This window comes from Globicephala melas, chromosome 7 (assembly GCF_963455315.2).
Source record: "Globicephala melas chromosome 7, mGloMel1.2, whole genome shotgun sequence".
Classification (NCBI taxonomy): Eukaryota; Metazoa; Chordata; class Mammalia; order Artiodactyla; family Delphinidae; genus Globicephala; species Globicephala melas.
This window is the reverse complement of record NC_083320.1, coordinates 28,911,448-28,934,336: the sequence shown is the minus strand read 5'-3', so window position 1 is coordinate 28,934,336 and position 22,889 is coordinate 28,911,448. Positions and strand designations below refer to the sequence as shown.

The following is a 22,889-nucleotide window of genomic DNA, read 5'->3' as shown; positions in this document are numbered from 1 at the left end:
AAAATAAAAGGATTCTAACCTGACTGCAGGTAACTTTTGAAGGGAAGAAAAGGAAAAGATGCAAAGTCCAAAAAGGAAGAAAGTCTGCCAAGTAGGCCTGGTTTAAGACAAAGCTGGACCTAGGATCCATAAGGAATTAGTCATGGGGCGCCCTGGTCTTCCATCCCCCAAAACTTATTGGCTTCCATCCTGGGTCAGTCTCCAACTCACCTACCTCAATAAGCACAGATAATAGAGGAGGAGGCAAGGTGAACATAAATATGGGACAGACCACAGAAAGCATATTCTCTCTGCAGACACCCTTAAATAATTTAAGTAGGTTGACTTCCATTATATAAGCTAGTCAGGTCCTAACACTGGCAACCAAATATGGAGACACTGCAGGAATGGGGGGTGAGTCTGTCACTGGCTGGCCAAATAGCCGGCACATTAAAAAGTCACTAACTTTTGTTTATTTTGAATGGTCTTCCTTCTATTAACATTTAGCTTAATAACTGTCCTGTCAATATATTACTTTAAAAAATGGCTGAAAAGAGGTTACTCTTAGAAAATGTAGAAAATCCATCAGCAGGGAAAGGGGAAAGAGTGGGAGGTGGAGAATGCTGCTCCAGCTTCCAACACGCCCCCATCTTGACTCCCTACTTGCTTGCAGATTCCTGAAATTCCATTGAGTCTCCTATAACTGAAGATTCAAAACATAATAAAAGATTTCAGTGTTTTATACTGGTTGATGGACATGTAATCCACCAATCAATAGTGTCCAGATCCTTTCTGAGGTAATGAAGGGTAAAGGAAGGCTAACAAGGCAGGAAGTGACTCAATATAGGAAAGCATCAAGTATAAGATTCTTTGGTGGGGCATGAAGAAGGAAGGAACTGAGATTTTTAGAAAACAAATTTGCTGCCATCCAGTTCGCCTCCATTAGACTGGGGACAAATTGAAACTGCCTGGTTTAAAGGGCCACGCTCTCTCCATTTGGTAGCTGATGGCCTGGCTTTGAGTCCCATTACACATATATCCATAGTAGGCTGGATTCCCAAAGAGTTCCATTTGCTTACCAGAATTAACTTCTTTCTATGAAAAGTTTGTTTCCTCATGATCCATATTCAAGGTTTCAACTACAATTTCTACAAAATTCAAACTGAATATTTTTCAAAGAAAGGCACATCATTTTACAAATACTTTTTCATCTGTCCTTGTATTTCAACTAATTTTTTCAAAAGGATTATTCCAAAGCTGAAAAAAAAAAAAGGTTTTGGTTTTGGTTTTATTACACATGACTTTCTTGAACTCCCCTTTGTTTCCTGATTCAAACAGAATCACTCCATTACTATTTCAACTTCAGGAGACATAAAAAAACTATTGCCGGGGTCTTCCCTGGTGGCGCAGTGGTTGAGAGTCCGCCTGCCGATGCAGGGGATGCGGGTTCGTGCCCCAGTCCGGGAAGATCCCACATGCCGCGGAGCGGCTGGGCCCGTGAGCCATGGCCGCTGATCCTGTGCGTCCGGAGCCTGTGCTCTGCAACGGGAGAGGCCACAACAGTGAGAGGCCTGCGTACCGCAAAAAAAAAAAAACAACAACAAAAAACTATTGCCTACCACCAATTAATTCTTACAATATTATCTTTGCCTGCACTCTTTACAAAGCTCCGTTTAACTTTCTTCCAACCTCCCAATATAATATATACAGGATAACCATAATGATCATGGTTATTAATATTCTTACTGTATTAGAAACAGCGTCTATACATTATTTATTAAAGGGAACAGTTTTTTTCAGGTTCACACTTGGCCTTCCCAATGCCATTCCTTCATTTGCACAGACTTCTCATGAACCTCTTTAGCAAACAGAGCTGGCCTAACCTTTAAATCTTAGAATTTATAAAATTCGATTACTTCCATTGCCTTTTCTGAAATGAGATTCCTCTTTTCTCTTCCTTCTTCCTACCTCCCATCCCCAATCCATGCTCTATTCTCTTCTGAAATCAGGTTCTAAATATAATGGTTTTATGAAACCATATTTCAGGCTTTTGTATCAAAAAATGAGGTTCTCAGAGATGGGGGAAGGAACAGTAGTATAGTGGGTGTTCAATAAGTATTGTTTATGGTGAAATATTTTTTAATTTCATGATTTTTTCTTTCTCCTCAATTCTTATTTTAACATATTTATTTACTTTGTGACTACCAATTATCCATTAAAAGGACACCTGGAATAGGCATCCCACAAAGCCTGCAGTTATTACCATATTATAATAATAAAATAAATGTGTTTGCTGTGTATATGCTGAGTTTAAGCCATTCTACTCAATATATGTTTACCTAAATTTATCTTCATAAATGTTAAGAGCTAGCATATTGCTAAATTATCACGTGGTGAAGCTCTAAGATTTTCCTGAATCATAAAATTCTCCCATCAATTGTTTTTCCCCACCTCATTCACGCCCCTTCTTTCACACTCTTTCCCTTAAGCCCCTGAATATGCTAAATCCAAACTATCAAACCCTCCCATTAAACTCTCTCCACCTTGTGAACTGAACAGTTAACCCTTATGCTAGTTTCCATCCCATAATAGGGGTTTAATGAGTTTCTGCCTCAACACATGGATAAACTTCATTAGCAGCCATGTGTCTCAGCATATTAAAGGCCCTTTAATGTCTTAAAATTGCCCTATTTCAGTTGCTATTGTATAAATTCAAAGAATTCTTATCTATGGCGCTGAGGAGGTTGAAAGTGGTCGATGGGCCCCCTACAGTTCCAGACTGAGGTATTTAATTTTATCCTGCTGGTACGCCTGACCTCGAATTAGGGTTTCTAATTTTATATACATTAGTGTATTATCACATTGGCATCATTTTAAAAGATGAACAGCCTCAGTAAAAAACACCCTTTCCAGAAAGAGAAGAGCGGCTTCGTATCTCTGAATCATCCATGCTGCTTCTGACCACGGACAGGAGCCCTAATCTCATTTAATGCCCTGTCTTCCTTTAGAACTCCTTATCTGACTGGCTCTTCCCTTCTTAACTGCTGGTCATTTCCGTGGCACAGCACCTGACATCTACGGGCACTTAATACCTGTTTGTAGAATGACTGAATGAACAAAGTAAATAAGAATACTACTAAATTCTACTAAATAGAATGCAAGCCTAAGGGACATGGTACAAATTTTAATTCTGACAGTGGCAGGTCGTATACACTGGACTAAGGCATATTTATAGTTTTGGTCCTCAGTTTCCACTATATGTGATAATGCTTGTTTTTATTACTTCATATGGATAGACTATTAACATTTGTCATTTTAATGAGTGAATTGGGAATGTTATAAGAAAGTCTCTCTTTAATTTAAAAAAAAAACGGTTTAATAGTAATGACCATAATAATAGTAACTATTGCAGTAACAGTAATGGGCCTGGAAACGGAAGATCATCCCTTTGTAATTTCCTTGCTCTGGCTCTCAGTCACTTGATGAGGCAGTATGTTTAAGGATCCTGCCGGTTCTTACCTATTTAGAAGACACTTAAAGTAGTTTTCATTGTCAATTTGTATTTAAATGATAAGTTTCTCATTTCCTCTGAATGGGTTATGAAGAAAAATATCTGTATGGCTTCTTTTCCCCTCATGAGTTAGCACAGAAGTTAAGAGCTCAGACTGCAGCAATACTGTCTGATTTGAATCTTGGACCAGCCATCTAGGACCTCTGTGACACTGGACGAGTTACTTGACCTCTCCTGGTCTCATTTTTCTCCTCTTTGAAATAAGAATAGCACCTGTGTCATTAGATTAATATGGCTTAAAGGGTTATATTTGTAAAAGATTTCTGTTAAAAAAAAAAAAAAAGACAAAAGGCCCAAAATGGAGTCATTTGTGCTAAGCCCCACATCATCAAATCAAGACTTAATACCTAACTTAACTATAGTTTTAGCCTCCCCCAAGAATGAAATCTTAAACAAGTCAATCTGGAATTACCTGGTCAGCACTAGTGAGGTAATCTGCCTGAGAGACCCCTGCCATCCCCCCTAAAGGAAGATGATCTTGCCACAAACAGCTGTTTGCTGGTATAACTTCCTTGTCCTGCCACCTTCTGCCTATAAAAGTCTTACATTTTGTAGAGCTCTTCAGAGCTCCTTGCTATTTGCCAGATGGGATGCTGCCCAATTCTTGAATCACTGAATAAAGCCAATAAGATCGTTAAAATTTACTCAGTTGAATTTTGTTTTTTAACAGATTTGGAGGCAGTGGCGGGATCCAAAGGAAACTTCTGATGGCTTCAGAGATAACGAGAAACACAGGCACTGGTACCTGTAAACCTTTGAGTTCTCTGTCTCATCATTTTCAAGGGCTGTGGGTAAGTTCCTCTCAGCTCTGAGTTCTGCTCTCTTTGCATTGAGCTCCTGATCCAATTGGCTTTCCAGTGCAAGGTTAACGGGCCAGCCTAGTATGACAGGAGGCTCTAACAGAGTGCCAATCCTTAGCCCTTGGTTAGACCACAGCCCCAGTCCAGGGCTTAGTGGGTCAGCGTGAGCTGGCAGACGGTCCCACCTGGAACCCAAGTCCCTAGCCCTTGGTTAGTCCACAGTCCCCATTTATTAGAGACTGTTTAGTCTGTAGTTCCTCATTGGGAACAGCTGGTGGTGTCCACCTAGCACCTTCTCTTGGCCAGTATGCAGTAACATGTCTTTGGTTACTGCTGGTATGTTAGTGTGCATATGAGGTAATGACTATTGCTAATGGGAATCTCAGAAGACAAAAGTCACAAAATTGATGGGTATGGTCGAGCACTTAAAAGCTGTTAGAGCGCTTGTCACCTAACTCAAAAGACTCCTGTGTTAGGATAAACTGGTCACAAAACAGGTTAGACTGACACCAGGTCACCTGCCAATCCCAAGAAAATTTCCACACAACAAGGTGTGCTGTAAAACACCACACAATCCCCAACCCAGTGCCACATCCCTCTTGGGTATTAATTCTGGCTCCGAGAGACCCAAGGCTTAGCTAAAAAAATTAGGATCCTTACGTTTCAAAGAACTGAGTACACTACCTCTGGCACACCTGCTTATTTCATGTCTAAGAACCATGGTCCCGGAAGCTATAAATATCTTAACAACAATGGCAAAACCTTACTAAAGACAACCTAGAATTACAACGGCCATTATAGGGAACGTTCCATTTAGACATGATCATTTAAGAAAGCGTGCCTTAAAACAAGGGTTCCCAAATCAAACAAATAGAATGGGATACCTACTGTAATTGGCAGGCAGAGGCTCCAAAGTTCCAAACTACCTTCACTGAAAGATGTGTTATAAAAGGCTAATGAAAAGACTCAAGAGGTACCTAAAACCAAAGACCACAGGAGGGACACAGTTCCTACTGCTCCCCTTTACCCCCCTTTGCTGTAACATTCCTTCTACTGTCTTCTGTTTGAATTGTCTTTCAATTCTGAAGAGACTACAGGACTGAACAAGTCTGTCAAGTTAGTGGCCATACAGACACCCCCATATCTACCCTCAAAGGAAGGTCCCCATATGCACCCCTCCCAGAGTTGACAGGACTCCGAGAGATTTTCTGGTAAACTGCTACATTATTCCCTTAAACAGCCAAGGAAAAATAAAATTAAAATTAATGGAAAAACCTTGTCAAATTCTGGTAAATACTATAGCCTGCAGATGGGATCCTGGGAAACTGGCAGAAGCCAGCAAAGAGTGAGTGTTCTTACCAGAGGGAGCTCTCCTGAATTTCTGTCTGTTATGCCCAGTTGGGAGAGGAAAATAAAATTTGACATTGCTCCTTCCTTTCTAAATCCAGATCCATTGGTTATTGATCCTTTCTCTCCCAAGGACAGCTGTTACCTTCTTGTTTGTCTTGTTTTACGTCCTGAGAACTTGGCTTGTCAATTTGAGGGCCTCAAGATATGACTGGGCAGAAATGTAGGTTACATCCCATTTGCAGCTAGATATGGCTGGACAGAAATGTGGGTTAAACCCCATTTGCAGCTTGGGTATACAGCCAGCCCTCAGGGGAATTGTCTTTTTTTTTTTCTTTCTTTCTCCTTTTGGCTATCTTTGGGAGTGGCTCTGAATCTTGGGAGGGTAATAACTTTTGCACCCTCTTTGGGGACATCTCGAGTCCATAGGATTGTTCAATACTGCCAGTATTTTTTATTTCATTTTATTTATTTATATTTATTGCATGTGTCAGCTGAAAACTGACAAGATATTTGAAAGCATTTTTTAAGTAGCTCTGTGAGCAGAAGTTGGCCAAATTGGAAGCTGATATTCAGAGCCTGACAGAAAAAAATTTTTAAACCTCCCCTAAGATAAATGAAACTATGTACCCAGGAGGAAAAAAATAAAATAACAAAAACTATTCTGATGCCTTTGTGGAAGGATTTACTAAAACATTCCAAAGACAAACAGCTCTAAATCCAGAATATAAATTTTCATTTCCATCTTAATTGGAAATCCTCTCTCCAATATAAAAAAGCAAATTGAAGATAATGTGGTTGAATAAGCAAATCAACCCCTTGATAATCATTTAGGCTACAACACACTTCTTTGAGAAATTAAAAGCAACTGCCCCTATCTTACAAATTTTTGCAAAACCAGAAATGCAGCTCTAGAAACAATTCGAAGTCCAATCCCCAAACCTCCCTTATTCATCTCAAAAGACTTGTAGGTATTGTAAAAATTCTGGCCTTATGAAACAAGAGTCCTTCTTGGACGAACTTACATTCTTTTCCTGTGCCTTTGAGATGTAAATGTTCTACCAGGTCTTCTCCAGGAAATCGTATCTAGGCCATATCTCTTTGAAATGCAAACTCCAGGGAGGTAATTCTTACCAAAGGGGAAAAAGGGGGTAGGGAGTTATTTGGAACTTAGACAAATGAAAAATCTTAAGTGTCTTCTTCACAAATATTAGTGAAAAGCTTTAGCCATCTGAGCCTTAACTTATTCCATCTGCCAAACACACAATTTTGATCCAACTTATTTTATATAACTAGTGAGTTTTGTATTATTGTACCTAATTCATGGCTAAAATTTGAGGATGGAAGCTCTAAGGTCTCTGAGTCAGTCTGTATGTTTATGTGTGTCTATATACACAGTTGACACTTGAACCACAAAGATTTGAACTGTTTGGATCCACTTGTTTGCAGGTTTTTTCCAAGAGTAAGTATTTCAGTGCTATATGATCTGCAGTTGGTTGAATCCGCAGATATAGAGGAACCATGTATACAGAGGGCGGATGATGAGTTACACACAGATTTTCCACTATGCAGAGGGTTGGCACCCCTGAACCCCACATTGTTCAAGGGTCAACTGTATATGTGTTGTAGATGTGTGGTATTTTCTACCTCTGGATGGTATTGCTAAGATTAATTTGTAAAGGGCTCCATTTAATTGGTTTAAAAACAAATGCTATATAAATTAAACATAGTCTCAGAAATATGAAAACTCAAATGTTTTTCAAGTTCACGTGACCTAGGATAATCTTCAGTAAATAAAAGCTAGTTTAAGTTTGTTGGCTTAATTAAAATAGATATGTCTTTAGAGTTATCAACATTGAAAATAATGCAGACATACAATTTTATTCTACCTGGGTTTACTAGTCAAATAAGTTCATGTTATCTCCATTACAAAATTTTTCAGCAAGAAAAATAACTTGGTATGATAAAATTTTCATGAGTAATCTAAACATAACTGTTAAGAACAAGTGATTTAAATAGATGTAAGTGGGTGAGCGTTTCCACTTTCCAGTAATAACTATGGTTTATGGTATATCTACTTAAATAGTTTCCCCAAATCTTTTTGGTAACTTGAAACCTTAAAGTTTTGCTAAGTTAAATTAAATGATGAATAGTCACTGACTATCTAGATCATTTCCATATAAATACTGGAACATTAGTCCTGAACACAGGTTTATCTTTTAGCTTCTTATTACTGAGAAACTTGGGTTTATTAGTAGACATGGGTTTTTTTTTTTTTGCTACATTGGAAAATTTATTATGAGAAAGAATATACTTCTAGAAATTATGAAATGTATTTATAAATTTGCCAATCCACAGAATGCCCATATAAGAGACAGTCCACAATTTCTTACATCTTAGTTTTCACTATGAATTAAGGATGCATTCCTTATTTTCAATATTATCAATATATGCAATTAAAACTACTTAGAAAAAATAAGGGTGAAGGAAAACAACTGTGTATGAAAAGTAGGTAAGGAAAATAAAATGACTGATTGTTCCAAAATGAGAAAGAGAAAAAAAAAATAGGACAAAATTGTAGAAAGTTTGTGGAAAAGGAACCTTGGAAACAAATTTTATGTGTAGTCAGGCTGGCTAAGATTAGAATGAATTTATTTACGTTTAAAAAAATGAGTTTTAATATCAAAAGTACACTAGTATAAAATTAGAATTGGTTTTCTCTGTTAAAATTACAAGGTTTTATTGGACTTTTAGTCTGCTTTTGATAATGGATTGTGAAATTTTCTTTATTTTTTAAGTAATCTGCCTGGACAGTGAAGATTTTGTGTCTTACCAGAAACTTACTGTGCTTCACACTGTCTTTATCAGGTCTTTGACTGCTGAGAAAACCCAATCTTCTCAATATTAAAAGAGCTAAGTTTTGCTTACAACTATGTAACCTTCTGTATTTGCCTTTAACAGTATCTACTGTCACTATTAAATGGATATTTTTGACACACTTCCCCCCAAATCAAATTCTAAGTGAAGTTTTTTGACTTCAAACTTTCTTTGGGATTTTCCAGAGGGCCCCTGGAACATCTCAAGAGATTTATTCTGTCTCCTCATAAAAAGAAAGATGTTAAACTAAATAGGCTTATTTGATATGTTAAATTAAATAAGAAGCATTGCCAAATAGGTAACAATAAGTCTTCTCTATTTTGTATTTGTATATGTTATAAGTGTTCCAGAAATCGTATGAAATTCTTAAATGTTAAATGTTCTGGTAAAATGTTATCAGTCGTAATTCCAGTTACTATCTTAAAATGTATATCACAGAAATAAATACACTTCCTCGGCAAATGAGTTCTCATCAGATCTTAACAGTGGGCATTTTAAAGTCTTTTATAATTTACAGGCAGTTATTGTTTTACTCTGATATTTTTGCAAAAGTGAGACTCATGGAAAGGACCTTACCAAGTGCTTCTGACCACTGACACTGCTGCAAAAATAGAAGGCACTGAACCTTGGGTACATATCTCACAGCTAAAGAAGGTTCCACCTGACATCTGCTCCTGGGCAAACTCTGGAGACCTGCAAATTAAACTGACTAGGAAGAGAAGTTGCTGACATCAGTATAGACTGCTTCCACCCAAGATGCTGAATCAAGACTTCATACTTTAACGAAACATTAAAAACCCTTTCTTCTTCTCTTTGTTTCCTTTACTGTGGCATTGGCCTGGAACGACACCACCATCATATCTCCCAGGCCATTACTAAGGAGGATAACCTTTTAGACTGCTGGATTTGCCATTAAAAACTCCAACCTGTCCATAATGCTAGAGACCCCCTGGTCCTTCCTGCGACCAATTTTTCTTCTATTCCTAATGTCCTGTAAACTACAATTGAACCCCCCTTAGAAGTCACTTAGAGGGTCTAACTTTTATGGCCAGGACATTCAGTGCCTTGTTTTTACTTTTCTCTGATTATAGCTGTACTTGCCCAACTAGACACAATACCTAGACAAACCATAGTACATTTGCACCTCGACGTTCTTATGATTATCTAAATCAGATCTTACCCCAATCGTGAAAAGATCTTACCAGCTGCACCCATTTTTGCAAGGAATTTAGAACAACTTTTTATTTGGGGCTAGGAGATTTACTTTCCAAATGCACTGAAAAACTAACTGACCCCTGGCTTGAATGGGCAAGTGCAATGATCCCTGCAAATGAATCCGTTAACAGTGCCATCTTCATGGGAATGATTTGTGCCCTGACATGATTAATCTTTGTCTGTGGTGATTATCATTCTCCTTGGGCTTATGCATACCTAGATGGCTGGTACATAACCAGGCAATGCCTCTTAGGTTACCTAACTGTGCCCCTAACCATCCACAATCAAACTGAGGCACCTCATTGGTCAATTCCCCTGATTTACATTGTCAAGTTAGAAGGGACCTATCAGAAGGCTTCAGGACTCAGGATTCGCTTCCTTTGGCAGGCACTTACTTCCCTGGTTAGAAGTGAGTACAAATGAGACTATGATCAGGAACCTTCCTTAACTCTTGAAAGTATTGCAAAATCCACTGCTAAAGCAATAGCTGCCCAAGAAAATTCCTTAGACTCTGACCAAGGTTGTTCTTGATAATGGGATAGCCCTTGATTATCTTTTAGCTGAACAATAAGGTGTCTGTGCTGCATCCAATACCACTTGCTGCACTTGGATTAACACTTCTGGGGAAGCTGAAACTCAGCTACATAAAATCACTGAATAAGTCACTTGGCTTTAAAAAGTGACTCCTTCAATGAGGTCTTCCTTGACGTATTTGATTTTGCTTGGTTTGGGTCTTGGGGAGCATGGCTCTGAAGTGCACTCCAGACACTGGGAATTTGTCTTGCTTACAATAACCATAGTAGTCTTCCTGGTGCACTTTAAATGCACGTTTAAGTGCATGTTCATGGTCACTAACCACCAAGCAAGTAACACCCTAAGACTGAAATGTCAGAAAAGGGATGAAGAGAATGACCAACTTAAAAAGTGTGAAACTTAAGTCATGACCTGTGAATAGCACACAGAGAATCAGCAAAAACTGTGAGATCTTCAGAGCAGTAGCTGGGAGTGGCATTAATGCGTTAAATTTTGATCACATCTCTAAGGCTGAGTTTGATCAGAAAGGGAGAATTGTTAAAAAAAGAGACAACTGGCTCAAAATGGAGTCACTTGTGCTAAGCCCCACTTCACCAAACTGAAACTTACAATTTTAATATAGGTTCACCGGCCGCAAGAATGGAATCTTAAACCAGTCAATCTGGAATTACCTGATCAGCACTAGAGAGGTAATTTGCGTGATAGATCCCTGTCATCCCCTAAAGGAAGGTGACCTTGCCACAAACAATCAGACTCTTTGCTGGTACAACTTCCTTGTCCAGCCCCTTCTGTCTATAAAAGTCTTTTGTTTTGCATAGTGCTTCAGAGTTCCTTTCTATTTGTTAGATGAGATGCTGCCCAATTCATGAATCACTAAATAAAGCCAATAAGATCTTTAAAATTTACTCAATCGAATTTTGTTTCTTAATACTCTGAACAATACCTGGCATATAGCAAGTGTTTATAAGTATTTGTTGAAAAGTAGAATAAATTATATTTCAAACTTTAAAGAACTTTCATTATATGTATAAAATAAGCACTTTTGTTTGCCTCTTAAATACTACACTCATCTTTTTGTTTGTAATGTTTTTACTCACCTTTCCATTTAAAAACAATTTCCCTAAATCCTAATTAAACTTAGAGATTGTGCCACATCTTGATTCATTATGACCACCCCAAAGCAGATATAGAATGCTAAGTAAATTGCACGTTCTTTTTATCTTTTCACTTAGAAAGCATACTTTTATATTTTTCAGTGCAAAATCTAGAATGTCCTATCACCACCCATGGATTAGGCTAAAGCAACCCCAGTCTATAGAGAGCTCTCCAAGTAGCACAAGAGAGGACGTGGCCTCTTTTCTTCCTCTTCTGTGACCAACAACCAAAGACTTCATTGCTGGCCTTTGTCCAGAATTTACCAACCTGACTCATCTTAATAGTGTAAATGTGGACATGCTTTTATATGAATTTCCATATTAGAAAAGTCTGCTCACTTAACACAAAGCACCATTTCAATCACAGACTTTCTTCCTTTCCTACTTAGCAGTGATCAAGAAGAAATGTGGAATATTATTCTTTCTCATTTTGAATAGAAACTACTAACATTTTAACAAATTGATTTTTGCTGAAAATAAGCATAATAAAGTGTTTTTTTTTAATTGAAAGTGAGAGATTCCCCTGTGTCAAAATATAAGAATTATTTAGCTGTCTCCAAGAAGATGAATAAAACTATGAACATAATGGTTGACTTATTGAGAAAGAAAAATATATTATACAAAGACCAGAAAACAGAGTGGGAGAGAAAGGTCTGTAATGGCTTGGCTGCTAAAGGACATTTTTACGCTCATGCCAGCACTAAGTGCTCTTCCCAATGAATAAACCATATGTCCATTTTTATATGCTTCCTTTCACTAAGATTCTGCTACTTCACAATATTCCTTTTGTCCCAGTTCCTGCCTCATCTTCTGCAACCCCCAGCCTGGCTCCCCCATCCCTCACTTCACCTCCTTGGGCAACCAGTATTTGTGCCCTAGCTACCAACTTGAACATCTGCTACCTGAAAAAAAGAAAGGCCACCTCACTGCCTAACATCCTCCAGGGCAAAAAGTTTGAAGGATTCAGCATCCTCAAAAAACAGACACAGAAGGGAAAAAAAAAGAAGCAGCAGCATATCTTTTCCAGCTCAGTAAATCCTATCTGTATAAAGATTAAATGGATAACACTTTTAAAAATTCTTCAATGCAAGGAAGTCCATGTTACTAACAACGTATTGTCTTTCTTTATGCATAGACAGAGACCCACACATTTTATTTCACATTTGCAAGTGTCTCTTTTTCAACATATTACCATATAGAAGAGATAGATCATATATATAACTCTAGAGAACAAAATGCCAATATTTTCCCTCTTTCTCCTGGATGGTTTTCTCTCTCTCTCTCTCTCTCTCTCTTTATGTCCCAGAACACTTCCCCAGCTGAAGGATAAGAAAATATTTTCACTGAATTAAAGTGAGCCCTGTGTTAAAACAGCTTGCCTGAATCCAACCAGAGCCCTTCAGCCATGGCTCACGGGCCCAGCCGCTCCACGGCATGTGGGATCTTCCCGGACCGGGGCACGAACCCGCATCCCCTGCATTGGCAGGCGGACTCTCAACCACTTCACCACCAGGGAAGCCCCAGAGCCAATTTTTTTAAACTTCATTTCAACACTTGGTCAGCGGCTCTTCCTACTCCATTCACTTCTAGCAGCAGACTCGTCTCCAACCTGAATTCCCATCACTGTCTACCTTTGCCCTCAAGCTTTTTACTAGTCTACCTCCTTGATATGTTTGCACTTAATTTGATTCCATCCTTCATGCTTTTTTCATTATTCTTAGTTCATCCACACCACATAAATTATCACTTTTGTTTTTTTCAGTTCCCCATGTGCCCCCTTCACACCAATTCCAAATAAATACTTCCGATTCTCATCCATTTCATCCAAATTAATTCAGATTCCCTCTCCTAATCCATCTCCACTTCTGCCTCCCCTCCTATCCTTCCTATCCTTTCTGCCTCCCCTCCTATCCTTCCTATCCTTTCTACCTCCCCTCCTATCCTTCCTATCCTTTCTGCCTCCCCTCCTATCCTTCCTATCCTTTCTACCTCCCCTCCTATCCTTCCTATCCTTTCTGCCTCCCCTCCTATCCTTCCTATCCTTTCTACCTCCCCTCCTATCCTTCCTATCCTTTCTGCCTCCCCTCCTATCCTTTCTCTTTCTCAAAGCACCTACTTTTCCCTCCGTGCTTGTCTCTGCAGAAGGTTTTACTGGCAAAATGCTTCTGGAGGGTGCAAGGCCATTGCTTCCTGTGTTGTTTTAGGAAAGTCATGCTCTACATTACTGCCAACTTCAATGGGCCAAGGCCTGCATGTCCAATTTCACCCTCCATGAGTAATGTCCTTGTATCATCACCCCTACACTGAAATTATGGAAGTGAGGAAAGAAAAGCTTCTTGTTCTTTGGTGGCATTTAACTTTAAGTGGTTTATTTCTAGTTTACATAAAGCTGTTTTTGCACAAAATCACTGCTAATCAAGATCATCGGCAATAGTCACAACTATAACCAACCCTATGACTATCCTTAACGAGCTCTTACCATCTGCCAAGTATTTTACATATGTTTACTCATTTAATCTTCAAAACAATCTAGGAGGTAAATTATCCCTCTTTTACAGATGAGGAAATTGAGGCTCAGGGAAGATACATCATGTATCCAGGTCATAAATCTAGGAAGTTGTAGAGCCAGAATTCAAACCCAAGTCTCCCTGACTGCAAAGCCCTGCTCTTAACCACTCTGCAGTACTGCCTTTCTAATAATGCATGGTGCCTTCTTGCGTAAACTCCCCACGGGGAGGAGTCTTTCCACTTTAATTCGCTATAAGGCAAGAGGTTGCAGGTGCTGGGAAACATAATGAGCTCCACCTTGATAATCACTCTGAACAGAAAATGCCCAAAAAACAAAGCACAAAATATGCATCACTCCTCAGAGCTATCCTTCTAACACATCCATTGGAAAGAGGGGATAGGGAAAAGAAGAAATTGCTCTGGACTCACCCCCAAAAAAGACTCTCTGCTTCCCCAGAGCCGTCCAGTCTCATACTAGGCAGGACATAGCCTGTCTCACGTCAGTAATGAAAAAATGTGCTCATAAGCATGAATTCCACACCCCCAACAATGCTCAACCTTCTTGCCTCATCCTGCCTTCTCTGGTTTCCTGCGGGGAACAGGAGATGAGTCATGGCTGAAGCCTGGGAGCACTGCAATGTCTTCTCGTTACTTTACTCATTGACTTGAGAAAGAAAGACATATAAATAAAAACGACCTCCAGGACAATATCAGAGAGAGGAAAAAAAAAAAGCTGAAAGTTGCAGGAAGCTTTCGCCTTGATGTATGTGGACTGGAGGACTTGAACCCAATCTCCAATGGGAACCCTGAGTGGCACCTGAACCTGAGCCACAGGTTCAAAAGTTACCTTAGGGGACCTTCCCATGAACCAAGCAAGGGCAGAAGGGAAAGTCAGTTCGGAGTTAGAGGACAGCATGCCTAAGTCCTGTGGTGTGAAGAAGCAACGTCCACGCTCATCCCCCCGTGGGAGTACCTTCCAGGTTCGCGGTGGTGATGGCTTCTAGTCACACATTATGTACTCCTACCTCAGGGAAGCTTCTCTGTCCTGCACAAAGACATTTCACAGACCCCCTCCCCCCAGAAGATTAAAGCTGAGAGGGGCCTTAAGATCCAGATTGTTTGGCAGATGTGGAAAATGAGGCCGCCAGTGAGGTAAAGCGATGTGCTCAAGGTCACAAAGCTAGTTAGTAATAGCACTGGAGTAGAACCCAGGTTTTCCTGATTTTCCAGCCAATGAACTTTGCACTGTACACTTCCTTGGTGACACAGCCCACAAACCACCACAGAGTACCTGGAAGACAGGCAGTGAGCCCAAAAAGAACTCTCACCAACACATCTCCTAGCCTAGATCCAATCCCCTATTTCTCCCTGACAACACTCTGATTCTGCTGTTTATACTTTCGGAGGTTTTCCCTGTTCAGCTTGTACTGTGCACGCAGTATGCAAAAACCATACCAGCAATACACTGTCAGGGACTCATTAAAAAAACCCCAATGATAGTAATTGCTCCTATGATGCTAACCCGAAGAAGAGCCACCAGCCCTAAGCTTCCAACTCAAACCAGAGAACAAAGACCGGATTCAAGGAATATGCTAATCTCACTCTTTTCTCTGCAAACCCCCCTCTACCAAATTATCCCATCGCTCCCAAGATCAACATGATTCCTGGGAGTCACCACAGAAGTCCTGAGGAAAATATACAGTCCCCACCGGTCCCCAGCGCCCTTACCACACACACAGCAATGTAATCACTTTAGCAACTTCTCAGTAACAAGCTCATTAAAAAGCAATTCTGCCATCTCTCCATAAAGCATGCGCCAGAGAACAATGCAAAAGAGGAGATGCCAATTAATTATAGAATGATCACCTCTAATGAACTCTGAAACCCTCCTGCTGTTGGTGACTTTGATGAAGAATCAGGGATGCTGGAAAAAGAGTGAATAGGGACACCTTGGCTACCTTGCTCAATTGTGAATTTCAAATGTACCTCCTCGGATTCCACTGTTGATCCAAACTGCAAAATTACACTGATAAAACAATGAAAAGTACCAGGAAAGTGACAAGTGCACATATCACGTACGGTTGTGAGTCACACCACCAGAGCCCCTGTTCAGGCATCCTCAGTAGTGTCTGATTCTACACCATGGTTGTAGAATTATTGCCTCTGAAAGTGTCTCCGAGCCAGTGAGTGTGCTCAGGACACCTGGAGATCCTAAGGTAACGAGTGAGTCGCCTGCTTCCCCACCCAGGCCCACCTGCCTCTCTGCACCTCCTAGTTGGCAAGGATGCCACTTCTCGGAACAGAGAGAAGCCCTTCCCACCATGAGGCTAAAGGAGGAAAAAGAAGAAACCACGTGCGGCCAACTTGTACCACTACCTGTGTGAGTCCTCTGGTGGGCCTTTAAGTGGGAGCTTTTTGTATAAACTTTCCGGCACCCGTTAAACTGACAGCGGTGAACCCTCTTCTTGTTTTCGGGGCATGCCTCAGCCCCTACCCCTCCTTGTTCACTGTCGCTCTGTCCACTCTTAACTGTCCCAGCTGCCGCCACGGCTGCCGCTGCTGTTGCCACCCCTCCCACCTTTACTGAGCTGAGTGCAGCCTTCTTGGCCACCAGTTTCAACGTCACTGTGCCATCCACGGCTGAGAGAGTCTGTGAGGTTTTGACCAGATGGCGGCTGAGCTCAGGGGACGAGGGGGGCGTTAATGAGGTCACTGCGTTGAGCTGGGCCTGGTTGACGGCTGTGTAGCTGTCTAGAGAAGAGCTGGTTGGCTGGAGGCTGAGGCAGGTCTCAGATAGCAACTTGTCCCGAGAGAGCAAAATGTCCACTGCCGAACTCTTCTCACAGATGGTCGCTTCCACAGGGAGCAGCAGGGGGTCTAAGCGCCGGAAACTTTCCTCAATGCACGGGGGAGGAGAAGCATGGAGGAAACAGTCTAAGTCCTCACCAAAGGTCTCCGAGATCCTCCTAGGCTCCGTCTGCAGGTAGCGTTCCAATTCAAGGCATGTCTGCAGAGGGGAAGGAGGGAGGGAGAGAAACAGCCATCAGAAGCAAAGAACACCACGAGACCACATGTTGACAGGCTGAGGAAGAAGATACAGGAAGGAACAGAGAATGTTTCATGGCTCGTATCTGAAATTCTCTTGTTGAAAGGTCTGACCTTGTTATTTTCTCCCTGGACACTTCTGAAGGGTTCACAAGGGTCACATGATATGAGTTCAACTACTATAGTTAATGGGGAACTAGAAGCCCAGAAGGGCTATCTCACACCATCAAGTTCCCTGAGAACATTTAATGTTAAAATGGTCTCATGCTCCACAATCCAATTCAGCAGGTGAGATGCTCTAAGCCTCCCTAGGAGTTCCCGCGCAAGCAAGAAGCAAATAGAATCAGACAAGATTTTCATATCAAGACTCCCCACAGTCCAACTTAATTTTTCAAATAGACTTTAGCAAGTCACAAAAATAGACCAGTTTTCCAACTTGCCCTTTAGAATAAACCATGCCCACCCAAACTAAGTCATGAGCTGAACCAACAGCAAGCCCTGCCTTGGGAATGGATTCCCTAACCAGCAGGAATGGACACTGTTCTAAAGAACGCCTTGTATAAAACCTTTGATGCACATGACAAAACCCCCATTGTTTACAGCAAGTTATTCAAAATACAATTGCTACATACTGTGTGGCAAGGAGCATGAGTCCCATTATAATAGTTTGACATCTCTGACTCCACAATAAAAATAAGTTCAATCATAGCTATTTGAATTGGTACAGATAAGACACAATCTATTTCAACATAAAGTTTTCACCCGGTAAAGAAGTGAGGAAAAAGAAACCAAAAAAACAGAAAGGTTCAGAGTTTCAACAAATCTTCATCCATGGTGCATGTAAGTCTTTGTAAGATGGGGGAAGCGCTATTATGGCCAAAGCGGATTTTGAGTTTATAATCTAAAAGCTCTCCTCACTTAATCCTACTCTTCCAGAATCTGGTAGAAAACCATGGTGCTAACTTATACTATCAGTTCAATTTGCTCTAACTTCTGGGGCTTCAACAAAGAAAACACTGATGGCAAATTTAAAATGTGACTAGCTCCTAATTTACTGCCTCTGTAGAGCTTCTATGTTTTCAACCAATGTTCTGATTCTAGGTTTTTATTCTGTTAAGAATCTATTTTAATGATATACCTAGTTGTGTTGTATCTGTCAAGGATTTTATTTTGGTGACATTTCAAAAGATTGGTTTTTAATCAGCCTTCTGGTAAAACTCTGCATTACTGAATAAGAAAAGCAGATTTTTAACAATGAATCACCTTTGGGTCTCACTATTGATTTTTAATAGGATAAACTAATGAATGGTTCCAATCTTCATTCAACCCTCATGTCACAAGTGTTCACTCAACTACTGTGTTCACAGCAAGGTGCAAGGCTTTCTGTATGTTAGAAGAAGAAGACGGTGATAGATCCATGTGATGTAGGTGCAGAATAAACAATTACCAGCTAAAAATTACCTGAATTTATAAGCAAAGTGGTACCAAATAACATAACAATAAAGTATGTTGATAAGTTCTTAGGGGATGAGTGGACAATGAATTCTGTACTCTATATTATGGAGGTATTAATCAAGTAAAGCTTATTGGAAAAGTAAGTTTGATTCTATTTTGCTTATTGATTAAATAATAGCTCTTGCTGAGTAGCTTCCCACCACTTTATATCCGAAACAAGTACTACCACCTTCTCAGGTCTAGGAATTTGTCTTATCCTTATTTGCCCCTTTTCTGAATTCTATGTTTCAGAGATTTTCCCTTTCATTTTTCCATCTCATTGCTAAAAATTATCATTTACTTCTTTCCAATATTGAAACCCTCAGTGTTAGCCCCAGTCAATTCACTTCTGAATTATAAGATATTACCCCTGAAACCTCCCCTTCCCTTTTTAAACCATCATCTGCCAAGTACAGTGTCTGGTACCCATCAGGTACATAATGTCTATCAAACAAAGATAAAATCAACTTTATACTATTATTTTGATCATTCTATTCTACTCCACTCTACAAAAGCCACCTGCTGACCCTAACCTGGACTAGGCTGAGGTTAGCAATCCTAGAAATGACCACTAATACATGTCTTCTAGAACATAATTGTAATACTCCTTTAGCTTTGCCCAAAGAGCAGAACCAGACCATAGAGACACAGATATGTTTCAGGTAGAAATCAGCTGAATCATAGGTTACAAGAGGTCCTTCCCGGCCTCACAAACAAGGACGATTTCACACTCACAGTCACCAGTGTCTGTGGATACAGCTTTCGGATGTCATGTCATCTTACATATTTTTAGCTCACAGAATCAAAAGTCACTAAGAAATTGTGATTATTAGGAAGCTCAGATCTCTTCATACTCTAAGGAATTCTAAGGAACTGAGATATTCTAAACGCATTTACACACTCTTCAGGGAGGATAAAAAATAACCTACCCAGGGCTTCCCTGGTGGCGCAGTGGTTGAGAGTCCACCTGCCGATGCAGGGGACACAGGTTCGTGCCCCGGTCTGGGAAGATCCCACATGCCGCAGAGCGGCTGGGCCCGTGAGCCATGGCCGCTGAGCCTGCGCGTCCAGAGCCTGTGCTCCGCAACGGGAGAGGCCAAAACAGTGAGAGGACCGCGTACGAAAAAAAAACAAACAAAAATAACCTACCCAGTATGCCCTAGTTTGAATCCCAGATTGAATCCCAGAACACATGGATCACACTAATTATCTAAGGATGGAGATACTTCCCATGATTAAATGTGGGAAAATCTGGACCACTTAAGAGAGGTTATCACTTGCAATCCTAATACAAGGCATTATTATTCCATCTGAGAGTTAGAGAAGCATGAGTACCCATCAGAATGTGCTGAGTAGCCCTCTGAAATCATTATGGAATATTTTTGTCTTGAGAAATCTACTTCTTGTAATATTTGCTGGAGATGAAGCTTAGATAGAAAAGAAGACTTTGTCAACCAGAAACTCAACAGGAGTGTTGGAGATTAAAATGTTAATGAGGAGGAGGATTTCAATGTTAGATTATTTCCAAGCAAAAGAGACAGTTTATCACCAATGTTTTTGAAAAATAATTATAAGAACTCCCTTAAGAAACGCCTATGATGTTTAATTGGAATTTAAGGTATCAGTATTTACTCAGAGATTTTAATACATATACACACAGAGGTATGTATAGAAATAAATGTGTATATGCATGTATGTGTATATATACATGTATTTCCTAGCTCCATCAATGAGAAGAGTCTACAAGCAAAGACACCCCAGTAGCAGTGAGCACACCTGGCATGAAGATCTTGGTTTCTAAATATCACTATCCAATAAAGGGAACCAGAGTGCCTTGGAGAAATAGTTGATTGAAAGGCTGAGGCAAAGAAAATAAAGATGAGACTAGAATATACTGTCATACCAGAAGGTAAGGAAGTGCTCATAAAGTGATGGAGGCATGTCAAAAAGTCTCATGAGCCAACCTGAAGGAGTTCTCAAAGTCCAAATCTAGGCAACGTGAGCAACAAAAATGAATAATGATAACAGATTCTAACCCATGGAACATGATTAATATCCAAGAATCCATAGTGATATAAATAAACGGTTGAATAAATAAATAAATGGAGGAGATAGATCAGCTCCTACTTATAGTAAAATTACAATTAATAAACATAGAAGTATTGAAAATAGAAGTATTGAAATAGAAAATCGCCATTAGTCAAACAACAAAGTAGTAATGAGTACAGGCAAGAATCACCAATGGATGCTAAAATTAATAGATGAAGGTATAATGAGAAACAAGATATTTGCCTAGTCTCAAAGCACCCACCCAACAAGACATTTATTAATTACAAAGACAAAAATAATAATTTTACAGTAGAGAAACCTGGCATGCACCACCTTCACCATATGATAAAATTTTGCAGCGTATTGATATCATGCTCCCCGGACATGATAGGCTGAAAAGGGCACAACATTATTCTGTGCCATTCTTGCCAAAAGTACCTAACTTCAATCTAATCATGAGAAAACATGAGACCAATACAAATTGAGGGCCATTCTACAAAATAACTGGCTGGTATTCTTTAAAAGTATGAAGATCATGAGGAACAAAGGAGAAGCTGTCACAGATTGCAGGAAACTAAGGAGATAAGACAACTAAATGCAATGGATCCCTGCCTGGATCCTGGATGAGAAAAAGGACACCTGTGGGAAAAATAATGTAATTCAAATAAAGTGTATAAATTAGTTAATGGTATTTTATCAAGGTTAATCTCTTGTTCTGATACTTGTATTATGATTATGTAACATTAAGGGAAGCTGCAAAGAGTGTATACAGGAACTCTATGTACAATTTTTGCGACTTAATATAAGTCTAAATACTTTCAAAAGAGAGAGAGAGAGAGAGAGAAGAAGAAATGCCCATCGGCACACTAGGAGTGTCTCCAGATTGCAAATTTCGATACAGAGTTCAAATGTTTGTTTGTCCACCAGAACCAGAGATTGGGACTCTGTCCCAATGACACTAGCCAGCAAACTCCAAATTGGAGTCAGCAGATGTCAATTTAATGACATAAATCATGGCTGTCTGGTACCTCACCTTGGAGAAATGAGGCTTTCCTCAGCCTGACCTAACAATACAACTTAGGGTTTGAGCCACTGGATCAGCCTCCACCTTCTCAAAAATCCACTACCGTCAGCAATGGGGAGGAAACGCACCCAACTGCAAAGTGACTTTCTTATTATTTATGAGTCACAGATGAGTTTTGTGAAGGCTGTCCGATATCTCAATTTCAAAATGCATGGCTTCTTCTAGTTTCCTAACAAACATCACCTGAATTTGGTTTTGAAACGATCACCCTGAAATATTTTAAAATACTCTCCATTCTCTTCATAGCCTTCTTGTTGAAACATGCTTATTAAAATGATAATCCAAGACCTAGTTTTTAAAAAAGAAAAAAATTCAAACCTGTTAACTGCCATACCTGCTACTTCTATGATAGGATGCACAGGCAGAATTTGACAGAAAACAGGATAATCCAAGTCTTGCAGGACAAATTAAGTTCACCAAAATCTCCCTGCTGTTGGCAAGAGGTAGTTACTTTCACAGGATCAAGAAACTTGGTCATATGTGGGCATGATGATGCCAAGGTTACCAAATGGCTCTTGTTCAACCTGTCCTTATCTCATCATAATTTACATGAAAATTGCCAGTCAAGATTGCAAATATCTCCAGGTGCTTTTGCCATTTCCCCTAAAACCCTCCCCCTAAAGGGTTTCCCTCACCTATTTTTCCTCTCCTTAACTTCCCCTCATGCCCATATGCTTGACACAATCTTTTATTTTCTCTCCCACTAATCATTCTTTCATCCAAAGTTCAGCATAAAGTCTATCTCTTTCAGGAAGCCTGGTTTAGGAAACACAGAGTTAAGAAAATATGCTGGCTGTCAAGTGTTGAAAGACAACCCTCCTCAATCCTGGACAATTAAACTGTGTCTCCAAAATGAATCTAAGGGTCCATAAATTGGTAGCATGTCTGGTTTATTAAGATTATGATCTCCTTAAAAGCAATGACCATATTGTTTAAATCACATAGGTCTCAAACAATAAAAATAATCTTTTAGAGCTAAATTCTACCTTTGCTATCTCAGATGGGAGATATGTCTAAGTATTTGAAGTGGTGTAGCACTGTAAGAACTTTCTAAAACATAAGCTTGCCTCACAACCCCCATCCATCACCACCACTGAAACTATACCCATGTTCGGTTGGGGCAGACTCTAGTCCAGCCTCCTCAATGCCATCCCTTTAAAGCCAAATGTTTTTAAAACACAAAAAGTTCTAGGCTTTTTTTCTGTCTTTTAATTAGAACATAAGACAAAGCC

At 39.8% G+C, this 22,889-nt stretch overlaps 1 protein-coding gene across 3 annotated transcripts in view; it reads right to left on the bottom strand.

Annotated features, from left to right (window-relative positions):
• The window catches only part of KLF7 (KLF transcription factor 7), a 445,941-nt gene that overhangs the window by 55,795 nt on the left and 367,257 nt on the right, over positions 1 to 22,889 (bottom strand). For 2 of the 3 annotated variants that reach the window (XM_060301949.1, XM_060301950.1), the window contains one exon: positions 16,359 to 16,992. In XM_060301949.1, coding sequence (XP_060157932.1) covers positions 16,359 to 16,992 — 634 coding nt within the window. The remainder of the gene's footprint in view (positions 1 to 16,358; positions 16,993 to 22,889) is intronic. The other variant, XM_060301951.2, reaches the window with a different exon arrangement.